Source organism: Strigops habroptila, chromosome 4, assembly GCF_004027225.2.
Source record: "Strigops habroptila isolate Jane chromosome 4, bStrHab1.2.pri, whole genome shotgun sequence".
Taxonomy (NCBI): domain Eukaryota; kingdom Metazoa; phylum Chordata; class Aves; order Psittaciformes; family Psittacidae; genus Strigops; species Strigops habroptila.
In genome coordinates, this window is record NC_046358.1 from 60824483 (window position 1) to 60849214 (window position 24732).

General features: G+C 53.6%; 2 protein-coding genes and 1 long non-coding RNA gene across 20 annotated transcripts in view; 2 read left to right on the forward strand and 1 right to left on the reverse strand.

Moving 5' to 3' along the window:
* Positions 1–1133: 1133 nt before the first annotated feature.
* On the reverse strand, positions 1134–7796 carry LOC115607636 (translation initiation factor IF-2-like). Of its 14 annotated transcripts, none has more exons than XM_030485159.1 (5): positions 7221–7581; positions 6849–7035; positions 6048–6173; positions 5669–5742; positions 1134–3938 (listed from the first exon to the last, which is right to left on the reverse strand). In XM_030485159.1, the coding sequence occupies exons 1-5, from the start codon at positions 7570–7572 to the stop codon at positions 3691–3693; spliced, it is 987 nt and encodes a 328-aa protein (XP_030341019.1). In that variant the 5' UTR covers positions 7573–7581; the 3' UTR covers positions 1134–3690. The 14 variants fall into 14 exon arrangements, 11 of the variants coding, with proteins under 11 accessions (XP_030341019.1, XP_030341022.1, XP_030341021.1 ...); XM_030485161.1 differs by lacking the exon at positions 1134–3938 and adding an exon at positions 4865–5291; XM_030485160.1 differs by lacking the exon at positions 1134–3938 and adding an exon at positions 4865–5354.
* A 116-nt stretch (positions 7797–7912) lies between these two features.
* WT1 (WT1 transcription factor) overlaps positions 7913–24732 on the forward strand; it is a 33928-nt gene continuing 17108 nt past the window's right edge. For 2 of the 5 annotated variants that reach the window (XM_030485150.1, XM_030485151.1), the window contains exons 1-4: positions 7913–8684; positions 12476–12598; positions 12761–12863; positions 18385–18462. In XM_030485150.1, the coding sequence (XP_030341010.1) occupies positions 8294–8684; positions 12476–12598; positions 12761–12863; positions 18385–18462 (695 nt within the window). In that variant the 5' untranslated portion in view covers positions 7913–8293. The remainder of the gene's footprint in view (positions 8685–12475; positions 12599–12760; positions 12864–18384; positions 18463–24732) is intronic. The other 3 variants (XM_030485147.1, XM_030485148.1, XM_030485149.1) reach the window with 2 other exon arrangements.
* LOC116915266 lies at positions 14218–15870 on the forward strand. The gene is made up of 2 exons (XR_004389908.1): positions 14218–15484; positions 15628–15870. It is a non-coding gene; the product is annotated as an uncharacterized LOC116915266 (long non-coding RNA).

Below are 24732 nucleotides of genomic sequence, written 5' to 3' on the forward strand. Positions count from 1 at the left end.
TCTGAAAACCTTATTTGGCCAGAGAGGGGGTTTTATCCTTAAACAGCAACTAGTAAAATAAGGAAAATCATTCATGAACCTACTCGACTTATTCAAGAACTTTCATTCCTTGATAAAGGACATGTAGCTATTACAAGGTGTTTTTGTTACCCATACATACAATTATTTCATTATAGATCTGGTGTCTGTCTAAAGCTGACTCCAGTAGTTCCTCTAAGAGAAGTTTATCTGATGAAAAATTAGGTGTGTTTTAGCTGATACCCAACCAATTTGCTGAACTTATTTTGACTTCTGCCCAGAGGTTTTGAGAGTAAATTGATAGCTGCGAATCCATTTGGATTTGACCAATTAGGAGAGAAGCATGCAAAGACCCAGGTAGTGAAGACTACAAGGCTTCTACAAATTGGGAAGCTCAGACCACGGAGCTGGGAAAATGGGCGGACAGACTTTTCCCCTGGTCTCTTCTGCTTGGTCTTTCAGAGTATTCCTTGTTTTCCACCAGCTGCTCAAAACAGTAGAACCCATTTCCTCAGATGCATGTAGAAATAGCAAAGGTTGCTGCTGCTTAGAGTGCAGCCGTGTGATTAATATTGCAAAAAGCGAGGCTCTTGGGAGCAGAGCAGGCATTGGGTTGGGCTCAGTTTCAAAACTAACTGGTTGAAACTGTGGAAGCTCTGAATTTTTAAGCAAATCACACAAATGTGATATTTTCATGTAAATTAAGCTGCTAGTAAATAATTAAAAAAACCCATCTTGTTCTGAAGATACTCCTTCTTAGAATTATCTCCTTATTTGAACAAACATGCGTAACTTGTACCTACTGATATAGATGTATCTAATGTCCACCAACGAAAAAAAAATCAGTCGTTTAGATCTGGAACAGTGATCACAATGGAAGTTTCATTTGCAAAGGATTTATGGAGACTTGAAATGAGTATTATCTTTTGAATAAATGCACCATTGACCAGTATCAGATTTCCATAGGCTTTATCTTATTTTTTCTAAGCAACTGCTCATAAACTTTTTTAATATCTTGACTAGCATGATGGTGCTACTTGCAAATCTGTTCATAGAGCTATTAATCTATGATAGTGCAATCTAATCTAGAGAAAGGAATCACACTTACTTAGTTGTTCCGTTCATTGTTTCATTTAAAAAAACATAAATAACAAGTTGACAGGGTTTCTTTGTGCTTCTTTCTTTTCAACTGGCATCTTAAATATTTCAAGAGAGGTTTGTCAAGACATCACAAAAGTAGCTCTTAGTTCTGATCTGAACTTTATTGAACCCTGCTTTCATGTAATAGGAAGGAAAAACAAGTGATCACTCTGAGTCCATGACTCAATGGCTACAGCAAACTCTCAGTGCTTTTGATTCCTGTATAGTAGCAGTCAGTACTCAGATGAATTTAGCAGAATCAAACATACACAAAATCTGAAGGGAAAGCAATCTCCTGTGGCTCCTGAAGAAGAAATTTGACTTCTAAGGCAAGTTCGACATGTGGGCTCCCTCCCTCCTCTCCTTTCTTCCCTGACCTCTCTCTGCAAGCTCCATCTCTAACTGTCCCTGTGTAGCTCACTCTCAGCATGAGCTTTGCCAGACAAAGTCTGCTGGTGGCAGCAGGGTAAGCAGAGGCTGCTGCTGAACAGTGACAGCCACAAACGTGAAAACAGCTGAGACCTGCAGTGACATGCTGGTGAGACCCATGCAGGCACCTGCACAACCCAGTGATGTCCTAGTCCATTCTGGGAAGGGCACCAGGGCTTCTGTTCCTGCTTGCATCAGGAACTGGAGATTTCAGATGTACATTCACCCTTGTGGCCAGGCCATATGTCCCATGCAGCAGCATGTGATGCATACACAAGGGAGAGACTGGCTGTAAAGTTCTGATTTTTGAAGAAAGAAAAATATATTAAGTGAAGAGCCTCAGAATAAAGAATTGGGAAAGCTCTTGTTTTGGTTGGAGCTACGTTTTTGCTGCCTGTTGCTTCCAGCCAACTAGATAAGAAAAATGAGCTTGTTTGCCTTTTGCGTGTTGCTGCAATACACGCATATCAGTGCATATAGTCCAGAGAGAAGAGAGACTTGTACCTTTATGTAGCTGCAGTTATATGAAGGACTGGGTATGCTCAGTTGAAGCTAAAGGGCTGTACTGGGGGCTGAGGGCAGCAAAATCTCCCCAGGCAGTGTAGGAGCTGTTCGCTATGCTCTGCTAGTGGGGCTGGGAGCAGGGACTTGCCATGTCGCAATAGCTCTGCAGCTCCGGCCCTGCCACCCCCTCACAGGTCACATCCCTGATGGATCACCCGGAGCTGTGCTGCATAATGCAACAACTATCTGTGTTTCTTTGCTTACCCAAGGTCTCCAAGCACTCCACAAATACTGCTGGAGCCCTGCAGTGTTCTGGCAAAACTGCCGTCACCCCTTCATTTCTCCTTAGCTTGAAGGAGGCATTGAACAGAACCCATGAGCTTTTGTTCCTTGTGTGCTTTAGGCACCAGGTACATTGTCTTCACTGCTTGCTTTCGGCACTAGCTGAGCATCTGTAGGCAGAGGAGGTATTGGCTTCCCCTGCTGCATGGTACAAGGGTGTTAGACCCTGGTGGACTGAAGTCCTTAAGCACTGGTTTCAGTGGGACCACTCTTGCTCTAAAGCCCGCCTAGTCAGGTGCTTACACCTGTGAATTCCTCTGAAGTGTGTAGGATGAGAACAAAATCCTGTGAAAAGGGTTTCAGATCCCCAGCTGAAGTAAGACAGAGCAGCCTCGCTGGAGCCCCACTAGTTTCCCATTGATGAGGACTGGCCAAGGAAGTATCTTTGCGAGAACAAAGTGAGATTTGGACTTTGTGTGCATTGTTAGTGTGTTTGTTCAAGAACGAAGTTGAAGGATAAAGGCATGGAGGGTTAGTGTTTAGAAAAACATGCTCATGACCAGTCAGTCTACTAGAGGAACTGGTAAAGGACAATTCACCTTCCACCTCTGTCCTGTACCACCCAGCAGCTAGTGAGACCTGAGGCTGCTGGTGGCATCAGTCACAAACTGCCTTTCCTTACCCAAGAGGTACCAAAACCACTGCAGCACGTGGCTGGGGACAGCAGGTCTGCTTCCACCAGGGCTTTGTGGATGTACACTTGTGGATGTACAAATTTCGGTTTACATTTCCAACATATGTTCAAAAATGCCTTCCAGGTGGCTCAAAGAATTCTTTGGATTGTGTCTGTGACAGTATTGTTACTGATTTGCTTCTATATTATTACATTTAGAGTTCAGTTTGCCTTTATAGCGGGATCTACATTCTACAACCCGGGAGAAATTAATTCCTCAGCTGTCAGTTTATAATGTATTAAGTTTTAGAATATTCTTTTAATTTCTCTTCCCAAAATAATAGTTTTCTTACTTTCAAAACCATTAGAGATGCCAAGAACTGAGCATAAGAGATTCCTCACCCCTCCTTGCTTTTTTATGTATCAAATACCTATAGAAATTCTACATAATAGCTTTAGTTGCTCCATCAGTATATCCCACTGTATATCTAAGACTTTTAAAGCATCACATACACCGGATCTGAAGGATGTTACCGATACCCGGCTTTCTGTGAACTCCTCTTCACCAGAGCCCCGGCGAGAGCAGGATGTACAGGGATACTTTATGGCTCTGTACAGCCCCGTGATTTATACTGAGCCTCGTCTCAGCAGTGAGCCAATAAATTTAGCAGAGCCCCGGAGTACCTCGTACTTGGCTCGGGCCGCACCTCGCGCCCCTCCGGCACCGAACCGGACATCGCCGGGGGAAAAGGGACGAGCGGGCTCGGCCCAGCGGGTCCCGCAGGTGCCGGGGCTGGATCCGGGGTGAACGCGGGGTCAGGGCCGTGGTCCCGGCGCGGCTGGGCTGGGCTCATCAATTTCCAGTGCTCGGTGTCTGCGTCCCGGCGCGGCACTAATGCGGAACAAATTGAGACATATCCTCTCCGTAATTAGTTCCAGCGTTTCAAAGATTTACGGTAAAATAATGGCCCGAGCCCCACCGACTTGGCCTGGCCCGGCCCGGCCCTCCGCCGCGGCGCTGGGGAGGCGGCCCCGGGGTCCGTGAGCTCGCCCCGCTGCTCCCTGACGGGGCCGGGGCCGGGGTGGCGGGGCCTGCAGCGGCGGGCACCGCCCGCGGGGCTCGCGGAGAGTGAGCCGATGGCGGAGCCCTGAGCGACGGGGCTGGCGGGACGGGGAGGGAGCCGGACGTGTCACCCGGAGCCGAGGGGCTGTTCACTGGAGAGCCGCCATCGGGTGGGGACCCTCGCCTCGAGGGAAGCGAAGCGCCCGAGCCGCTCCGCAGAGAGCCGGGGAGCGGCCACGCACGTTGTGCCACCAAAAAAGGCCTTTTTCCCCCCTCAAGGGATAACCAAAATGTCCTCTTCCCAGCTCAAAAACGCGCCGGTGCCCCCCTCAGCCCCAGCCCGCCTTGCCGGGGCTGCCATGGTGCCCGCGGTGCTCGGCGGGGCGCGGGGGGCACCGGGTAACGCAGGATCGGGGCCGCTGCGGAGATGCTTCGCAGCTTTATTTCTGTTCTTCGTGGCACTTAAATAATCAAACTCTGATCAGCTCCCTGAGTGAAGGGAGACAGATCCCGTGCGTGCTGTGAGTGGGATTGGGTCGGGGATTTATCTCTGTTTAAGTCAGTTCCCTTGCCCACCAAGCCGCGAGGGTGTCATTGATGAGTTTAGTATAGGGTAGTAAGAATTGCCGGTCCCTTAACTGGTTGGCACGGCAGGGGAGAAAGCGGAACGGGGGAGGTGCTTCAGCTCCTCTCGGACTGGAGCAGGTTCCCGAGCCCCTTTTGCTCGGGATCGAGTGAGACTCTCGGTAGAATAATTCTCCTCCGGGAAATACCTGTTATTTAATCTTGTAGAGTGTGCCTTTGAGCACAATCGAAGATTGAGCATTATCAGGAATTAACATAGCTGTGGAACAGCGAGCAAAACAATTAAGCCTGATTGTTGCCTGGCAAAGATTTGGATCGGGCCGTGTTTGGAGAGGAGAGGGCAAAAAGTTCCGGCCCGCCCGCGTCTGGACACCAGCAGGAGATGCTGTCCCCTCGACTGCCACTTCTTCGGCCACTGCTCTCGGCTGGGCACCGAGGCTCAGGAGCGGGCGTCCGGTTTGCGGAGCCGGAGTGACTGGCATCGAGGTCGGGATCTCCGGGGAGGAGGCGAGCACATGTCCCCGGCACGGGGAATCAGCTCCCACGGGCATGCCGGGGCGCTCCCCAGGGATCTGCTGCCAGCGCTCCCGGCCTGGGCTGCAGGAGTGAGTGCCCGGCTGTGCAGCGGGGCGGGGAATTCTCCCCTTTCCCTCGTGCTGGCTAGAGGGGAATGGCCGCGGAAAGTAGCGCTGGCCGTTTCCAGAAGTTCCCAACCCGTCCCGGGGTAGAAGGGTCCGGGTTTCCCCCCCCGCCTCGGGCTGCAGTGCTGAGGATACAGCACTGTACGCGGTACAGCCCGGACAGCCCGGTACGTGCCCGCCCTGTTTGCCCGCGGCCGCTCCGTGCTCCGCATGGCTGAGGCGGCCCGGGAGAGTGCTGGTGCCCTGCGCTGCGCAGGGCCGAGCGGGCACCCCGCAGCGCCCGCCGAGCTCTGCTTCCCCAGCCTTGATGAGCAAGGGGTCTGCTTGTTTTACCTTTGGAAGGGCGAGAGGGGCGAAGGTTTGGAAGGTCTTCGGCAGTTCTTCTTCCCAGGTGGAACAACGCAGACCTAAGCGATCAAGAAAACATTTTCACTTTAAGAAGATTTATCAAGTTTGGTTATTTCAAGATAAGAAACACCCCCACACTGGTTCGAAAAACAGTCCCCTACGGGAAAGGCTTGTTCTGTTTGTACCAAGAGAGGTCTAATTTTCACGGGAAATTAAATACTCCGCTTAGGCTGGGCACAGGCTTCTATTTCTGTATGCCCGTTGCCCGTTTCAGACACGGAGATGAAGGGACGAAACTCAAGGATCGGCCCATCGGAACCTGGCAAACCCAGCAGTGATCCCGATCCCGCACCCCCGCGGGTACCGGGCGGGAGGGCTGAGGTGGGCGGGGAGCCCGGGGCGAGCGAGAGAAGGGCCCGGGGCCGGTGGTGTCCCAGGTGCCGGCCGAGGGTGGTTTAGTTGTGGATGTACTCGTGGGAAGCGGCGGATCCTGTAAACTTAGACGATCTTTAATACCGGCAAAGATAATCAACAAGTCTTTCGCTCTTACGTTACACGTAGATTCCACCAATAAATAGATTCACGCCTTAAAAGAGATTTGAAAAGGGAATTCTCTGAAGTTAGTTTGTAAAAATTAATGTAATTTCATAGTAACAAAACCCGACAGTTTTGGTTAAAGAGTTTAAAGAGAAAATTGAATGATACTCGGCTACTCTAATAATGCCTGATTTTAATCTCTTTTGTCGTAGAACCCTCTGAATTTCAAAATATCGTTTCAAGATTGGCGATGCATGCGGCAACCTTTAACGCAGCGGGGGGAAGGAAATACCGAAGTGTAATTTGTCGCCGGGAAGACAACGGGCTCGGTCTTTCCAGCGGCAGGTAAGTGTTCGTGGCGTTTCTTCTATCAAACAGAAACGCTGCAAAAGGCAGGAGACGCGGCCGGGGAGGATGCGGCTATGCGCTGCGGACGTTTTCGGTTTCAATAGTGGCCGGTGAAGATGCGCAGGGGCCAGGGCGGTGCTCCCCCGCGTACCCTGCGAGCACACTGCTCCCGAGAGCTGCCTCACGCGTGCTCGTAGGAGCAACACCGCTTCCTCCCCCACCCCTCCGGTGATTATTAATTAGCGGTTCTGAAGGAACACGGCAGGATCCCGCTTCTCACGTTTGGCGCGGCTGCGGGCTCGCCTCAGCCCCGCGTCCCGGCTGGCCGCGGCAGGTACCGCCAAGCCCCGCGGGGCTCTGCCGCCCGCCCCGGGGCTTCCTGCCGGTCTGTCCCCCGGAGAACTCCAGCGCCGCCGAAATCTCGGCATCCCTCGCTGCCGGTGTAGACGCTAAACCCGCCGAGTCGCCTGGAAAGACCGTCAGGGGATAACGGATAGGGCGCCATCGGCGTCTCTGCCGCCGCCGCCGCCGCCGCCGCCGGCGGCGGGCTGCAGGCTGAGGAGCTGCTGTCTATGAGTCTGGGGAGGGAAGAGAGAGTCGGGGGCTGCCCAGGAGCACGGCCAGGTGAATCTCCCAAAAGCAGGTTACTTACAGCACTGTGATCCTCCCCCGCCTGCCCAGGCTCTTCCTTCCCCCTCACACACAGGCAAGTTGGAGGGACGGGGCTGGGACCGGGCCCACGCCGGCCCCGGGCCCTTGCAAAGGGCGCCCGCCCCTCTCCTCGCCGGCAGAGCTCTCGGTACCTCGGCACGGCTGGCTCGGCGCCGCCTGAGGCGAGCGCCTGGTGAGCGGGTGGAAAGACACTTTCCCCTCGCAGGGACGGGTCCGCCCGCTCCGGGCCGGGTCACTTTCCCCGGCTCCCGCAAGGGCGGAGGCCCGGGGCTTGTGACCCGGCCGCCCTCGGGAGTCCCCACAGACACGGTCGGAGCTGGTGGAGAAGTCATTCAACACATACTTACTGGCCACCTGGATCCCGCTAACAGTCGCGCAAGTCTCCTAAAGAGAAGGATGAGATTTAGTGGCGCTTGCACCAGAAGAAGGGTGGGAGTGATGTGTAGGGAGATATATTCTCCCACAGTAACCTCTCCCCCTCCATCCCCGGCTCTCCTCGTCCCCCTTCCCCCCCCCCCGCGTGTCTGTCCGGCTGGGTCCAGCGGAGCGGGCTGTGGGCAGCCCCTTGGCGGAGGTTGTGTGAATGGAGGATCGGCGTGGCTGACTCCTCCTCCCCTGCAAGCGCCTCTATTTGAGCTTTGCAAAGTTGAGGGCGAGCAGGCATCCGAGGTGAGGCGTGCGAGGCGGCTGTGCCCCCCTAGCACGGACAGACGGACACACGCGCAGGCAGGCAGACAGACACACACACACGGACGCACAGACACACAGACACACGCACACCCCGCCCTGCCCGGCCCTGCGCTGCGAGCGGGTGCAACCCCGGAGGCGATCCTGGAGAACAACCTTTCCCTGTCGCTGTTGCCGGGTGCCGCCGGGCTGGACCCGGGGAGCTGCGTGCCGGAGCAAACCTCCCCCAAAGGGCTGAGCTCGCCAGCCTGGTGCCTGCAGCCGGAGCCGGCCTCCGGCTTGGCGGGCAGAGGCCAGGTGTCCTGGAACAAGTGCGGCCCAGGGACAGACTGGCTGCCTGGCAGCAGGCAGAAGGTCTGCGAGCAGATGGGCTCCGATGTCCGAGACCTCAACGCGCTGCTGCCCTCCGTGCCCTCCCTGCCGGGCAACAGCAACTGCACCATGCCGGTGAGCAGCGCGGCGCAGTGGGCTCCCGTCCTGGACTTCCCCCCGGGGGCCTCCTACGGCTCTCTGGGGCCGCACTCCTTCATCAAGCAGGAGCCGAGCTGGAACGGGTCGGACCCGCACGAGGAGCAATACCTGAGCGCCTTCACCGTCCACTTCTCCGGCCAGTTCACGGGCACGGCCGGGGCTTGCCGCTACGGGCCCTTCGGCGCCCCGCCGCCCAGCCAGCCGCCCTCCGGCCAGGCGAGGATGTTCCCCAACGCGCCCTACCTGCCCAACTGCCTGGAGAGCCAGCAAGCGATCCGCAACCAGGGTAAGGGCAGCGCTGCCGGCCGCGGGGGGCGGCCCCCGGAGCCCCCCGCTTGGCCCGGCCGGGCCGCGGTGGATGTAAACACCGAGCCCAGCCTTTCTCCGCAGCGGCCCAGAAGGGTTAGGCGAGCCAGCCCTTCCGCGCCTCCTTTCCTTCCCTGGGCGGCAGACGCGTCGCTCCGAGGGGGCTCTGCCAGGCGGGCTAGAGCCCTCGGGCCCTCCCTGGGTTGGAGCAGCCTCTCGCCTGTCTGTTCGGGCCGAGGATGGCGTCGGTCCCGGAGTGGATGTGGGGCCGGTGCCCCAAGACAATTCCCTCTGCAAGTCTATGGGGGGTGGGAAGAGGGTGTACCTCCAAACCCCCTCCCGAATCCGAAAACCGCTGTCCGCACGTTAGTGCTTTCAAGCCCTTTATCCAATTATGCGCTGAATGCCCCAGGCCATGATTTCGCTTCAGCATCCCCGTGGCCGAGACCGGCTGCGCTGTCGCTCGCTGCGGCTGAGAAATTCCCCTGGGCTGCACGGCCGGGCGATGGGTGGGTCATTCCCCGCCTGTGGCATCGGGATCACCGTCTACTCGTTTTTGTTCCAGTGGCTGCAGTATAAATATCTGCTGGTGCAAACACGAGGGAGGAGGGAAAGGGGGCGAGCGTGCGGAGAGCTTGCCCGGGGCCTTTCGGGTCTGCTTCTCTCTTCTTCAGCTGCCCCGGGGCCGTCTGACCGAGGCGGGGGGTCGGGCCGTCGCGGCTGCGGGCGGAGGGAAGCAGGGCGAGGGGCCGGAGCGGAGGCCTAGGCTGTGTGTTAGCCGCGGCCGGCGAGGCGGCCCGGGGCGACGTTTGCGGTGCGGATAGGTGACGGCGGCGGAGGGGAAGTGGTTATTCAGCAGCACGGCCGCGCACGGGCCTCCCTCGGGCAGTGTCGCGTCGCATCCCCGTGCCACCGCTCCGCTGCCTTCCTCTCCCGGCCCCGCTGGCCGCCCGGCGCCGGGAGCACAGCTAACGTGGGGAACCACAGAGTGCGGCGCCGGGGCCGAGACCGGCTGCGGAGATGGGCAGCAGCCCTGGCGCTCCGGGTCAGCGTCGGCCGCGCCGGGTCGGCGGCAGGGTGCCGGAGCCGCTGCGCGCCACCGCGGGGCCCCGCGACCGGGCCGGGAGCGGCCTGTGGTCACCCCAGCACAGAGCGCAGCAGACCAGGGAGCTCTGCCGAGGATATCTGTAAGACATCTGAAAGGATTTTAGATACCGCGGAGGATTTGTAATGGCTGGGCACAAATAGCGACGGGAAGGTGCAGAGGAGGGTGAGGGAAGTAAGCTCGGCGCTGGGTGTGTGTGAGCGGGTGGGAGAGGGACAAAATACCTGCGACCCCGCGCAATCCTGTCGCCTGAGTTTAACCACCCCAGAGAGAAACAGAGCCTTTAACGCGCCGAAGCACTGGGCCGGTGCCGGGCTTTACTCGGTCCCCGGGGGCTGTGCGGGCGGCGCTCGGTCTGCGGCACAAGGCCCCGCACACAGACCCCTGTGTGTGCCCGAGAGCCGGAGTCCAGCGGCCATAACCGATCTTCGCAACTTCCGGGCCCGGACGGGTGGATCGAGACCCTACGAGAGCCGTCTCCTGCTCCTCCCGTGCTCCGCCGGGCCTGGGGGGTCCGCTTAGCTCGGGGCTGCTCCCCGCATGGGCAGCACCGCCGCTTAGCCACACTATGTTCGGCGACACGCAGCGAACTCCTTCGGCAAGGAGGAATTCGTCAAAGAGCGTTTGAATTTATTTTTTTTTTTTTGTGCATGGATAAAGTGTTCTTGCTTTGGCTCTCCTCAAGGTTGAACTCCTGGGTTTTTTTAAACCGGTTGCTCTGACCGTGGGAAAGATGCTACCTTGGCTGTGTGGTGACACTTCTGCCAAGTCTAGGGTGGTGTGGGGGTTAGGGAACTAAGCCTTTGAAACCTCTGCCCAGTTTTCCTCTCCTCTTTCGCCTGTCTCTTTCATCCAGCTGGGCTCCTCCAACAACTGGACGCCTCCAGTTCTCCACCAGATGTACAACTTTCAATTATTTTCAGCACATCTTAATCAGGCCTGGCTCTGATAACGCCCTAATTAAAGAGACCTCACTATCGGCAGCTCGGTTCAGAACTCAACTTTCTTATCACATTCCTGAAGCTTTGGGTCAGGCAACACCGGAAAATGCGGCCAAAACCTCGTTCTGCTCCGAGCTGAGTTTTGAAGGTCACCAAAAGTCTGCACCGAGCCAGAAGTAACGTGGAAAGTGTTAGTGTTTGCTGAAAGTTGAAAAAGAAGCAGAGGGAAACGGGAAAAAGGGAGTTGAAGGTTGAGACTCTACCCTGAGGGCCAAGGGAGGAGATAAGGAGCGAGAAGCAGCTGTGGGATGGGAACCCGTGAGGTACCGGCCTGTCATCGCTGCTGCAGCACCGCAGAGCTGGGCTCCTGGGGCGAGGGGATGTGGGACAAGCCAGCCCCACGTCTACCCCAGCCCCTCAGCCTCAGCGCCGGCTTAAGTTCCTCGCGAAGGGCGATGTTTCAAAGTTTTCTGGATTATTTCCCCCCCACCCCCACCCCTTGCTCCCTTCGTTGCTCCTGCACAAGGTTAATGAAGTCCTGTAATGTCGCTGGATCCAGGCTGTCTGCACAGAGAATGAAATGGAGAAGCAACAGTCGCACCCCTTTTTTGCCTCTCCACTTTATTCTCTCTGCTTCCCCCTGTGATATATACGATCGATCGACGGTGGCGATGCAGAGCCGGGCACCCGGCGCCCAAGAGAACTGAGAAAGGAGCCTGAAAACAGGCCCAGAGTGCTTGCTCTGGACTGACAAAATCCTCCCTGGCCACAAGCTACGTCCCGACGGGCAGGGAGAGGGTGCCCCGGCTGGATAAGCGAGGTTCGGGGGGACGAGCAGTGCTCCGTTTGGTTTCTTTTCCCAGCCCGCGCCGGACTTTTTGTTTTGTTGTTTTGGAAGAGTGACTCTCAAAGGAGCTCGGCTCTCGGGGTAAACGCTGATGAGCCGAGAAGCCTCCGAGATAATATTACTTTGTAATTACTTTTTTAGCTGAGTTGTTTAGCCAGCTCCAAGTCATTAATGAAAGATGGCGTCCAAGCACCTGATTTACGGTTTGGTGTCGGCCCGGGGTCAGCAGAGGTGGGCGCTTTCCATCTAAATCTGCTCGGTGTAGGAAACAAAATAGGCTGTTTATTATTTGGGAGAGCAATTTTCGCTGAAAGGAGGAGTTTTATTTTTGCATGTAACATTCCACCTCTTTATTGCAGACTCTTCAGAAAGCGGCTCTTAAAAAAAAAAAAAAAAAGATTAAAGGGTAACTTCTAAATTGGAAACGGCAGAGGAGTGCACTGAGCAGATGGGAACCTTCCTCTTTAATATGAGCAACAATTAATGAAAACATCCTTTTTATTACCGAAGCCGATCTGTTCTCGTTAAACACGGACGAGACTTCCGACTTTCCGCTCCTCGGAGCGGGCTGCCCGGCGCGCCTCTGCCCACGGCGGGCTGGTTCCACCGGGGTCCATGGTGGTCCCAGCGGGCTCCCACCGCCCCGGCCCGGCCCGGCCCGCAGCCTTGCGAAGTGCATGTTCTGGGAGATGAACGGAGGGGCAGTCGGTGTCGTTTTCCTCATGGTGGGTGGGCAGCAGCACGGGGGGAGAGGAGCATGGTGCAACAACCGGCCCCTCTCTCTCGACGCCGGCCTGGGGAGGCTTGGCGGGGGGTGGACTGGCGGTCGAGCGAGCCCAAGGCGCGTCTTAACCCCTCTGTGCTCGCTCCCTCGGCAGGTTACAGCACCGTGGCGTTTGACGGGACCCCCAGCTATGGCCACACGCCGTCGCATCACGCCGCCCAGTTTACAAACCACTCCTTCAAACACGAGGACCCCATCAGCCAGCAGCCCTCGCTAGGTAATGTCAGCCCCGCGGGGGCCCGGCCCTCAGGGCAATCCGGTGTCATGCCGCTGCCCCACCGCAGGGCTGTCACGGAGCTAGAGCTGCCCAGGCCCGGGAGACGGGACCCTGCAACCCCCTCCGCAGCGCGGGGTTGACTCTGTGCCGCTCTTTCCACAGGGGACCAGCAGTACTCGGTGCCTGCCCCTGTGTACGGCTGTCACACCCCCACCGACAGCTGCACTGGCAGCCAGGCCCTGCTCCTCCGGACCCCCTACAACAGGTACCTTGCCTTGCCTTCTCCTGATCGGGTCGTGGTCTCCCCTCTGCATGCTGCCCAAACAGCTTTCTCCTTTCGGCAAGGAATCAGATCTGGTTTTTCCTTTCTCAAAAGAAAAAAAACCACGTTAAAAACAAACAAACAAACCGACCCAAACCGAATCCCCACAAAACAAAAAAAGACACTGCGCCTTCCACCCTGAGCCGCACCGTGTCTCAGAGCTTTACGGGGTCTCCTGCCCACCCGGGGCCGGGGTTTGCGGGGTCCGTAGCCGCTCGGTGCGGGCCGAGCATCCTCCGGGGCTCGGGCACAGCGCTGCAGGTCCGGGGAGCCGCGCTCCGGCGGCAGGTGCCGGCTGCTTCCAGAGAGCGGGAGCCGGGCTGCCCGGCCTGCGTTCCCTTTTTATCCGCGCCGGGGGGAAACGCCCGGGGCAGCCCAAACGCTGCTCCAGGGCACCCCTCACTGCCCGGGACAGGCACGGGCCTCGCAGCCCGCCTAGGCTTACGCTGCACAGTGGGGACAGCCCGCTCAGGTCATGGGATCCCTGTGTCTTCCCCCGCTCCCGGCTCTGAGATTCTCCCAGGCGCTCTTCCCCCAGGCCGGGAAGATGCGGGAGCGCTCGCTGGTGAGCAGCAGCGACGGGCAGAACGTGGTACAGGCAATTAAAACTCAGCCGCATCCAGGGGCTTCGGCTTGCAGAGCAAGAACCCTTCCGATGGCTCCCAGGAGCCACGAGGAATGACCTGCAGGGAGGTTATTTATTGAAAACGAGACAATAAACCCGTCGGGTTTCCCTGCGGGGAGAAATGTGTGTCTGGAGCCTTGCTGCAGTCACGAACTCTCCTGGCCAGTAGACGGGTCCGTTGCAAGCACGGCTTCCCGTTCTCTTCGGTCTGGCATGGGGGCCGGGAGTGTCTCTCGCAGTTTTACAACGTGTTTAGTGAGCAGAGAAGTTGCCCAAAATTTATTCTTCAACTTTTTATGAACTTGGAGCCAGTCCCGTAGCTCGGAGTTGCTAAGTGACCCTCGCACACAAAACAATATGCCTCCGTGAAGGAAGCAGCGAGCGGCTTCTCTTGTAGGCCGGTTATATCATCTCTGATTAATCAACACTGGCCGTGGGACAACAAAATTCTGTCACTTCCAGAAGCCACTTCGCTAATGAACGTGAGCTGACGTCAAGGGAAGGAGGGAATGAGGTAATGAAGGAAGGAAAGAAGCCTATCCAGAGAGATTAGCTTGCAGAATAATTGGCGGGGCGAGCTCCTGCGCTGAAGCGGCAGAGATTGCTCGGGGAAATCTATAAATACGGTTTGTAAGGGGGCTTGGGCCCGCCGCTCCCCCGCCCCGCCGGGCCTCGGGGCTCCCCCCGCCGCCCCCGGCCCCGCTCCTGTGCGGGGCTCCCGGCGGCAGCAACACCGCGGCCGCTGCCCCCTGCGGCGTTTGTACATTTAGCGGAGCGGGCCCCGTCCCGGCAGGTATGATTCCGATAGGAAAAGCGCTGCTTGTGCCGAGAGCTCCTCCCTTGTGTCTGTCCCTTGGTGGCGTCGGAGCAGGGAGAGCACAGGCAGCATCGCCCCACGGCCGCCTCCTCCCGCCTAGCGCTCCAGGACCCGCATCCCAGCGTGAATGGGCAGCGCGGCGCTACCCGGCCGGTTTCTGCCCGACCTTGGCCTTGGTCTGCGCCACTCCCTGGGAGGTTTGCTCCTTCCTTCTGTAGGATAAGGATTTAAGCCCTTAAATCTCACACTTGTACCGTGTGGAGGGCACCTCCTGTTACACAGAGCTCCAGCATCCAAGCCCGAGGAGGTGGTGGGTGAGCTCCATGATCCACTCCCGCATACGTTCAGAAGCATCTGGAAAAACGGCGTTCCTACTACAAGTGCACTTCCTAGGAAGTGTTGTCAAGAAAGGGGATGAGTAGTTACGATGCATAAATGGACGCGGCTCCTTAGCCACATCTCCAGCGGCCTGAAAAACGGCCGCCCTGTCTTTATCCACATTTATATTGATTTGGCCAAATCGTTATTATTATTTTTTTAAAGACTGTACTTATTCCGTACTTCCTCTGCGAAGATTTCTCCCGTTTTTCGCCATTCAGGCAAAGTTTGTCAGCTCTGCTTCGACAGCTGATGGCTCGGTGGCCGCATCTGAGCGGCGGGGCCGGCAGGGATGGATGGGACAGGGATGCGCATGGCACTCTTGCGCGGGGTGCGCAGGGGATGGTGGTCAGCCCCGGTGTGAGGCCCCTGTCGCTCCTCGCACCGGCTGAGGACGGCAGCCGTCCCCGCTCGCCATTAGCAGCGTGGCGAGCTCGGGGACCGGAGGTGTTTGGAACCGGAGGTGTTGCCTCTTTCCGCGGCGGGATGCGACCGCCGATGTTCGCCCTGCGCCACCTCTCCTCGGATAGCGCACGGGAGTCCTTTGAGGTCCCTATCCACCCCATCCCGACCGAGGTTTGGGGTCCGCTGGATCCCGCCGTGCCATTCCCCCCTCATCCCCGTCTCTCATCTTTGCTGCGCTAACCCAAGGAGATGGGGGAGGGACCCACCCCCTCGTCGCCCCACCGTTGCAGGGGACCGCCGCGAAACCGCTGCCGGCTTCCCAGCCAGGGAATAACGGGGGTGAGCGGCAGGGTCCTTGGGCCGGGGGAGCAGAAGGTACCCCAGGGCTGGAGAGCTTTGCCTTCCCCCCATACCAAGGCAAAAGCGCTCGGGAAGGGGACAGCTTGAAAGAAACAGTTAAATGATCGTAATTCTTTTACTAGGAAGGAAAAGTATCTCCGAAACCTCTCGCCTCGGCAACTACTTGCTCTCGGTTTACAGCGCAGCCCGCTCCTCTGCCAAGGAGCGCTGCGACGGTGGTTGATGGCTCTACACGGATGACAAACCCGCGCAGATTGCAAGTGTGCATTAGATGACTAGCGTTTGTGGGACCATTAAAATGGTGATGTGAACTTTTCTACCTCGCGCTGTTTAATGTAGTAAACATGCTCGATGTTGAAAATTTACTGTGAGTCACACTTACAGAGACTTTAAAAGTGGAGGAGTCTCGGTGCAGATTATAGCTCTTTCTGTGCAGAGGTCAAGAACTCGGTAATACTGCAGTGCAGGCCAAAACAAACTCTATATGATCTACTACTGGTTTCCTTTTAAGTTCCCTTTTTGCTCAGCGTTGACTTCCTTTTATTCCACTCCAACTTACATTAATCCCCGTTGTAGAAATGTGTCCCCCCCCTTCCTCTCGTTTCTCTTTAAAAGCATCTCTGTAATGAAAATAAGTTATTTTTAGTGTCTTCCCTTTGGCCGTTCAGAGGGCCAAGGATTCAGATTGGAATCGGGGCAGGCAGATCCCCGGGGACCCCGCTTTCCTTCTGATCATTCAAACTTCATCCAAAACCGAGATTTCGAGAGGAGCAGTTAATTCCATGAGATGATCTCACGGTACTGTCAATAACAAACCATGGCGAGGCGTAAATGGAGTCAGAGGTGTCCTGCTCTCTGTCCCGTGCTAGATGTGAGATGTTTAGTCCCGATGGCCCCGGGCATGGTTTATAGCTACAGTTTGGGCAATCCAGGCTTTTTGAGGCATAAACCTCGCAAGGCCGTGCGCTCAGCATCTCCACAGAAAACAGATCTGCCCCCTGGCCCACTGCCGCAGCAGAGCTGGCACAGGCACCCTCTGCACCCGGGTGAGGGGTATGGGGGTGCCCCTCCGGGGACACCCCGGTGCCGCGGCATAGCTGAGAGGCCCCAGCGCATCCCGCGGGAGTCCTCTCCCAGGACCTCAAGTCAAACCTCTCCTTCTGCCCAACCTGAAGCGCGTCCCGCCCGGCCCCGGCGCCGGGGGTCTAAGCCGGGTTGACGTGGGGTCCGAGCCGGGCGCCTACTGCCCCGGCACTCGCTCCCCCGACTGCTGTCCCACCGCAACTGCCGCGGGCGGCCGGGGGGGGCCCGGGGGCTGCGGGTCTTTCCTGGGGTCACCCGGGCCGGAGGGACCGAGTACGGCAGAGCACGGTTCGGTCGCCCCGGGCGCCTCCAAAGGCTGCAGCCAGCCCAGGCTCCGCCGCTGAGCTGCCGTCGGAGCTGCAGACCCAGGGGCAAACCAGGCAGAGCGGGCGTTAGATGGGGCGGGGAGCGGTGTGAGCCGCAGCTGCCCCTCGGCACTGGACGGGCGCTGGTTTCGGAGCGGTGCCGTTCGGTTCGGACCGGACACCATCACTCGAAGGCAGCAATGCAATACAGTGGCTGCGAGGTCCTGACAAGATGAATAAGTGTATTGCTTTATGAAAAAGGAAAGGAGGGGGAAAAGTGGATATTGTGGGGGAGGCTCTTATAAATGAACTGTCAAGCGAAAGAAAGTTAAAGGGAAATCTCCTGCTGTAAATGCATCGGGCGGGCACTTCTAATAAAAATCAGGGTCCTGGAGGAATTAATTACAGCAGCATTACAGGAAGAATTCGTGGAATTGCAAAACGTAGTTGGCACAGACCAGCACGGGCTGCTATTGCGAATGGGGAAACTGCAGGAGAGTTGAACAATTCCTGAGCTGATATGCGGGACATTGTAGTAGCATAATAGCACTTCAGACATACGGATGAATAATAGCGTCCAGTGATACTGACAAATGATATTGTGCATACTTCGAGATTGAAGTCACTTAATTTGTTTTTATATGCAAAAGCTTCCCACTGGAATCTGATTTTTTTAGGTCGTTTCTACCTGCCACGAAGAAAAAAAATAAGGGAGAAAAAATACCTTTCTCTACTACCAGAGTGATAGAAATTCGCCGCGTAAGGCCAGCGAGCGGAGGTGTCATTAATCAACCAACGGGCAGACCTGCGCGGACTGCGGGCGGCCTTTCCGGGGTCGCTCCCGGAGCCCGCCGCGGGCAGGGCGCGGAGCGGGGGCCCCCGAGCTGCGGCCACGGCCCCTTCTCGGCACCGGCGGCTCCGCGGGGCTCCCGCTGCCCGCGTTGGGAACGCGCCTGCTCCAGCGGCGAGCTCCGCTTATCGCCCAGCCACTCCATTTTTCTCGGGCTTGTCAAGCCCCTCTGTGTAGCAACATCCATCAGGAGTCACGATAGGTGTTCCGCTCCATTAGCCGCGTGGTCCTTCGCCCTCCCGTTTACACCCGCTAACGGAGCTGCCCTTTTCAAACACATAATCCGCGCCGGGAGCCCGCCGGGCCTCCCGGAGTCTTTTCATTCATTTCAACGTGTCAATATCGGATATGGCTTTTCTGTAAAGAAAAAAATGCTTGTCTCCGCTCCCGTCTATTTCCAAATCGATAGGTTTGCTGACCCAAAGAGGCTTCTCGATCCACAGCCATTCTTCTTTTTTTTCTCATTTACTTTTATTTTTTGTTTTAAATTCACAATACATCGAGAAAATGAATTATATAAAATAAATCAACTTTCTGCTATTATATATTTAAAACCAATAACAAAATGCTGCTGTCTTGACGAATTGGTTTTTATTTGATGGCTGTGATGTTAGTTCTAATTCTCCGTATTTTCACAACAGTGACAATTTGTACCAAATGACCTCACAGCTTGAGTGCATGACATGGAATCAAATGAACTTGGGATCCACGCTGAAGGGGTAAGGTGCTCTGTTCCTTTTTAATCTCTTGCCCGAGCGTGGCTGTGTTACTGAGCTAACTCCATCTTGTATTTCACGACTTGGATCCGGTCACTAGCACGAAAAGCCGCGGACAGTCCCGACAGCGGCTCATCCCCTGGCCAGAGTAACCGCGGTTTCACAAACGGGAAGTGGGGCGTTGGGGTGCTGCCTGATTCGGGGTTACGAAATGAAGCCATAGGTACGACAGAGCCGCCCTGCTCTGCCGCGGGGCTCCACGGGGGAAGGGCCGGTCCTGGCGGAGCAGCGGCGGCCCCTCCGAGCTCTCCTCGTCTAGTTGTCGCCCCTTCCTACCATCCCTCTTCCCTTTCCCTCCCTTCGCCAGGCCCTGCGTCCTGTGTCCCGGCCCTGCCGCCTCCCGGCTTCCTTCCTCTCGGCCATTGTCGCCCTCCCACCTGCCGGGAAGAGGCTCCGGCCCGCCTCCCCCGCGGGGCTTCCTGCCGCTGGGCGGGCAGGAAAGGCCCCGAGGCGCAGCGGGGCCCCGCCGGGGTGGCGGCCGCGGGGCGGGGGGGTACCGTGCTGCGGGCCGGCCCCCGGCCTACCGCTGCCCCGGGCCCGGCGCTGGGGCCACGGCGGGGTGCTGGGGAGTACAGGGAAGGGGTCAGCAGGGCGGCAAAGAGCTCTCGGGCCGGGGCTGGGGCCGCGCCGCTCGGCAGCCGGTGCCCGGTGCCTCCAGTAGTCCTGGCACCAGGGGAGCGCGCGAGAGGACAGAGTTGGGCTGGTGCGCTACCGTATCTTCACCATGTTTCATCTACCATGAGCAAAAGCCACCTTTTGTCCTTACCCAAGGTAAAGCCAAAGATTGCCTGCTCTGATCCGAGTAGGTAGTTGGCCTTGAACCCCTCCTACCAAAGGTAGGTATTACCAACTTGCTGTGAGATCTTCTCAGTGTCTAAGTGTGTGCAGCCTCAAGTGAACAACAGGAGAAGTCTGGAAAAGCCCATACAGACTTATGCTTTCATGTAGTTATCCATTAAGATGGAAGGCTGCTTCAAGATGGACTTGGTGTACCATGCTGTAGCATGATAAAGTTAAAAGATATTATGGGTCTGCTTCTAGCTCATTCACAAATGGTGTTTGAAGGTTAGGGAGAGGATAGTAGCATAGTAAACTATCTGTACTGAAATGGATGGGAGAATTGAGCCTGAAGAGATCTCAAGGAGTTCTGTGGTTGGAGAAGATCCCCAGGTCCTTCAGTTGTGTACAGTTCAGTGTCTTTGCTGCCAATCCTCTCTTTTTAAAGGTTATTTCCTACTTTATTTTTTCCATAAGTGTTTTTGATTTCCTTTTTAAACTGTACCCTTTAAAGATCAGTCATTACAATATTAGACACTGTTTTGTCTCTTCTGAAGAAAATATCCTGCAGAATGGAGAAACATATCAACCTTGACTGAGGTCCAAGTTATTAAAGCAAGGAAGACGTTATTCATTGGGGAACTCAGTGAAAAAAAAACCAACCCAAACCTGACACAATAGAAATATTAAAAGAGTACTGAACAAAATAAATGGCTTCTTACTTGTCCAGAAGTCAGACTGTTAGCAGTGTAAAGTATGTGACCTAGGATTCATGAAAGGGGAGGGGGGAGAAATCAAGATGAATGATCTATGGTAAAACAAAGCTGAAAGTTTTGGTATAGGCCAAGATTGTAGAATCTGTGGAAAATCAGTGCTAGACATAGCCTCATCACTGGTAATATGAGCCAAAATAGTTATCTGTCTTTTCTGGCTGAGAGTTACAATACACAGTACCTCCAATCTCAGTTGCCATGAGCATAAGGTATTCTTCCCAAGATTTACATCTCTAAAATATATGAACTGTTCATAAGTGATTCCCAGGCGTTTAGTATTTCAGATGCTTTTCTCAATCTTGTAGTTGTAATTTAAGAATTTTGGAATTGATCTTTCTGTTGAAATATGGAGCTTCTAGATTGTGTCCAACGATGACAGTCCTTGTTTAGCTCCTTGCTTTGGGTTCTCCCCAGCACTTCTTCCTGGCCTCGTTAAGACTTTTGCACATCATAAGAAGGTTGAAAACATTACCAGCAGGTTCTGCAAATCATTAGAGAACTCTACGATTACATGAAACTTCTGGGTCATACACTTTACACTTGTTAGCAGACCAGCTCAGCAGCTTGCTTTCTGGGTTCCTCTTCAGCATAAATTTAATCTACTGGAATGAAGGTGTTGCCACCCATTTCAGGTAGAGTTAGTTAGCAGCTTCTGTGCTTGAGTTATCTAGCAGTTTATCTGGGAGCATTCTGGTTTTAGCTGTTTACATTCTTGCCAATGTTTGACTGATCTCCTCACTCCAGATTATAAGTTTGGAATTTGGCAAGGAATACTGTGTCAGGTGGCCAAAGTTGTGTCCTTCTCAGGTATTGTGAAGATCATTCCCACTGAGCTGCAAGTTTATGAACAGTCCTGTTTGTGTGTGGTCAGAAGCAAGAGTCTGCCACCTAACCTATCGAATGAATTTATCTGCTGAGAGCCTGCTTTAGCCCATGGCTTTAAGGCTTTGGAAGACTCTTCTTCCTGATTGTTTTTTCCTCTCAGGATATTTTAATGTTGGATATTGGAACTGAGGGAAAAAAGTTTCTTCATCTTGGGAAGTTTTAGTCTTTGAGTGCTTTCAGTAGGTGTAAGCATAAGGAAGTGCAGAAGGCATGACTGGAGTGACAGAGGTGGGCAGTAAAAGGTATGGAGTAGAGTGCCTGGCCAGCCGCTAAGTGGTGAAGAGACACACGGAAGGTGATTAGAGTTGTCTCCTGGCAGAGTACATCAGCGTGATAGACTGGCAGGGGAGGGGGAGAGATGTGTAAATGTGGAAGGAGATAGAAAAGGCTGCAGCCATGAATTCTAGAGGTTTTTATGTGCTGGCAAACCAGCAGGAGGCCTGACGACCCAAACTGAGCTCCTTTCTGTGAGGAGTTGTCCCTGGAGAAGAACACCCGCCCCTGATAACATGTAGTCCAAGTGACTTGAATCTGTGTTGTAGATTGTCACTTAGGTTCTGAATGCCAAAGACTGAGCTCAAGTTGTGCTTGTAACTCGTGTGAGGGAAGAAGAGTGCTGTGTGAGCTATTGTGTTGGTTACATGTTGTCTGTTTGTCCAGGGACTTCTCTCTCGCCTTCTGAACTTGGGGTAGATGAAGGAGAGCTGGCTTGTTGTCTGCCAGAGCTGTCACACAAACTGGCAGCTTCAAGGATCTGAAGGGAAAGCATCATGGTTATGGTAGTGAACATCACCATGGGACTGAATTTTACCTCTTCAGACTGTTTGAGGTTTGTTCCTCATTCTGTGGTGTTTTGTTTGGAGCAGCTGAGATCAGATTTACACTGTGGCAGGAAAGTCACTGGATCCTTCGCTTGTTACCCTGAGAACTCAGGTCCCAGACATCTCAAAATGGATGTCCCACATTAGTGGACACCTTTCTGTCCTTAATATTTTGGTGTTGCTTTCTTATTTGTCCAATGTTGAAAATACTGCTTCCCTTCATAGTGGTGTTGCTGAGGTAGACCTCAGGACTATAAAACCCTCCTTGATATTTCAAGAGCTGTGTATAAAAGTGACATGGAAAAAAACTTATACCAAGCAGGAAATGATATGGCATGGTAGACAAGAAGCACAGCCACATACCCAACAGCAAGACTTAACAGAAATATTGCCCAGTGGTCTCTTTAGCTGCTCCAGTAGAAAGGTTTGATCCATACTTCCAACAGTCAAACAGTCATCTGAAATTGAGTATCTAACCAGACAAATTTTGTTTGGTTGGTTTTTTTTCCCCTTTTGTTTTTGCTTGGGTGTTAAATAGTTGTCACATTCCATGAAACTTTGTTGCTGTTTGGAAAGAAGATTAGGTATGACCTGTGTAGAATGATATTAAGGCTGCATCTGAAACAAGACAGTGAACACTTATTTTGTCTAGGAGTGAATTGTGAAGTTTTTTCTGTTTAGCTTTGCCGGTATTAGTAAAATTTGGAGGTGCAAAACTTCCTACTTGGGTTCAGCTCTGCATTCAAGGTGAATTGGAAGTGGACAATAACCTATTGTCTTTAATACTGAATTTCCCCCTTCCCACTGGTAGCTGAGGGTCTCACATTGAAGGGAAGTGTTGGGTGAAATCCTGATTCCACTCAGGTCAATGGTAAAAAAACCCAAACCAAACAAAGACTGTTGAAGTAGGAGAGATGAGGGTCCCCTGAAGATCCAGTGCCTTCCTTTCATTAGCCAGCCGGTTTTCTCATTGGAGATGGCAGAGGGACTGTAATCTGTGAAATCACATGTTTTAGTATTCCTTTGCCTCGGAAAGTGCAGATAAAAATGCAGCTTTATACTCCACCCTCCATAATAGTATTAGACAAAAAACAGGCAGAAACATGATCTTCTCTATAACTAATCAGAATCTTTTTGCTGTCTCCATACATATTTTTCCCAGGGTGCTAGGATGGTAAATATTTTAGCAGCGAGAATTAACTCTACTTCTCTTCCTTTATGTTCCGTTATCAACAGGACTAGCCCACACCCTCACTTTGCCTCATTTTTGGCTCTGTTTCTAAACCCTAAAATTCCTGTTCCTGCATTGAAACACAATTAAATTGAGGCTTAATGTGGTGCCTGGTTTATGTAATCTTGCTTTCTGGCTTTTTTTATTCTTCCAAGTCTGAATCTCATGAATTAATGTGCATTCACGTTTCATCTGAAATTTTCTAACTCTCCTCAGCATGCCCTAAAGCTTCCCTTTTTTGGTTTATGAAATAATAATAAAAAGCTTAACTCTTCAGATTAAGTTGTAACTGCTTTATACATTAGACAGGCAATTTCAGTTTAGCAAAGTAAAAATGGTGTGAGAGAGAAATTGCAGCTTGATTATTTTTTAAAATATTCAGATTAGAATGTCATCTTTTATGAGGTTTTTTTATAACCACTTAGATTGATACAGCTCTCTAAAGCTGTTCTGTTTTTCATCACACATTCTCATCTGTTAAACCTTCATTTTTATTAATCTTTGTACAATCTGTACAACTCTGAGATTAATCATTTTAAAAGAGCTACTCTCCGAGTGTTAAGGATTTGCTGGGCTAATGGTAAATGAGAGCACTTTTAAACCCTCTGCAGGACATTGTGCCTGCTTAGCGGGTGCTGTTGCAGAAGTATCAGTCTTTGTTTCCCAGTTATCTAGAGATAGGGTTTATGGCCAGGTTTCCAGGTCTGCTTCTGGCTGCCTAGAACCAGAGAACAAAATATACTGAGCCCTTTTTTCACCAGCTAACTTCAATTCTATGTATTTATAGTCCATTTCTGCCTCTGTGCAGTTCCCATTGAAGCCGAAGGGAGCTGTGTGCTTAAAAGTAAAGGCAGAACTAGACTATGAGGCTAAGTCCTTTAGTCTTTGCTCCAACAAAGATTTCTGTCGGGTCCTGGCAGGCCAGTTTGGCTGCATCTGGCCTTGCTTAGTTTTTACTCTTTTAGGACTTGTGGCAGGATCGGTCTAATGTCTCTCCTAACTGTAACTCTGGGCCTTACTGGGGATTTTTTGTTTTATTTGGTTAACTCAACCGTGTTATCCCCCTGGCTTTAGCTGGCTGCTCAGCCCTTGAAGCAGGGGAAGGCCCAGTGTAGGAGCTTTGGCCGTGCTCTCAGCCGTGCTCTGAGTGCGATTGCAGCAGGGTAGTGAGTGGCTCCATTGGCAGTTCTCTAGGCTGCTCTGGTGTCGCCTGAGCAGCCCATCCTGCTGGGAGAGCTCTTGTGTCCCAGTCCCAGAAGCCTGTCTCTCCCCAAGTATCAGTGTTTACCTATCTTGGATTATCACTGTTCATGTGAACAGCACAATATAATCTCTAATGTACCTTCTTGGCTATCTTGGGGGTTGGAACTAGATGATCTTTAAGGTCCCTTCCAAGCCAAACCATTCTGTGATTCTATGATTTTTTTAATTTATAATGCATATATTGTTAGTGGATCTGGGGTGGACACATTGCATTGCTTTGGTGGAGATCTAGCCTGTTACCTAGTTCTGAAAGTCTATCAGGATAATTTTTCATTATTACACTTACAGATTTGGTGGCCCAAGTGTATAAGGCATCATCTCTTTGCCTAGTTAAACATAGAATACCTGACTAGAAAAGATGAAAGTTAAGGCGTCTCCTACCTGCTTAAGATTTCCATTTAGTTAATGCACTGCAGGTATAAATTCATCAGTGACTGGTATCGCTCACGTATGTGGCATTGCA

What these genes read in the sequence shown, in the direction of transcription:
- LOC115607636 (XM_030485152.1), bottom strand. Translation starts at nt 7,572, where the DNA reads ATGACTTCTCCACCAGCTCCGACCGTGTCTGTGGGGACTCCCGAGGGC. An exon ending in AGCCCGCAGCCGCGCCAAAC is followed by an intron (nt 6,174 to 6,848) that starts GTGAGAAGCGGG and finishes CTAAGTTTACAG; the next exon opens with GATCCGCCGCTTCCCACGAG. An exon ending in CACCTCAGCCCTCCCGCCCG is followed by an intron (nt 5,743 to 6,047) that starts GTACCCGCGGGG and finishes TTGATCGCTTAG; the next exon opens with GTCTGCGTTGTTCCACCTGG.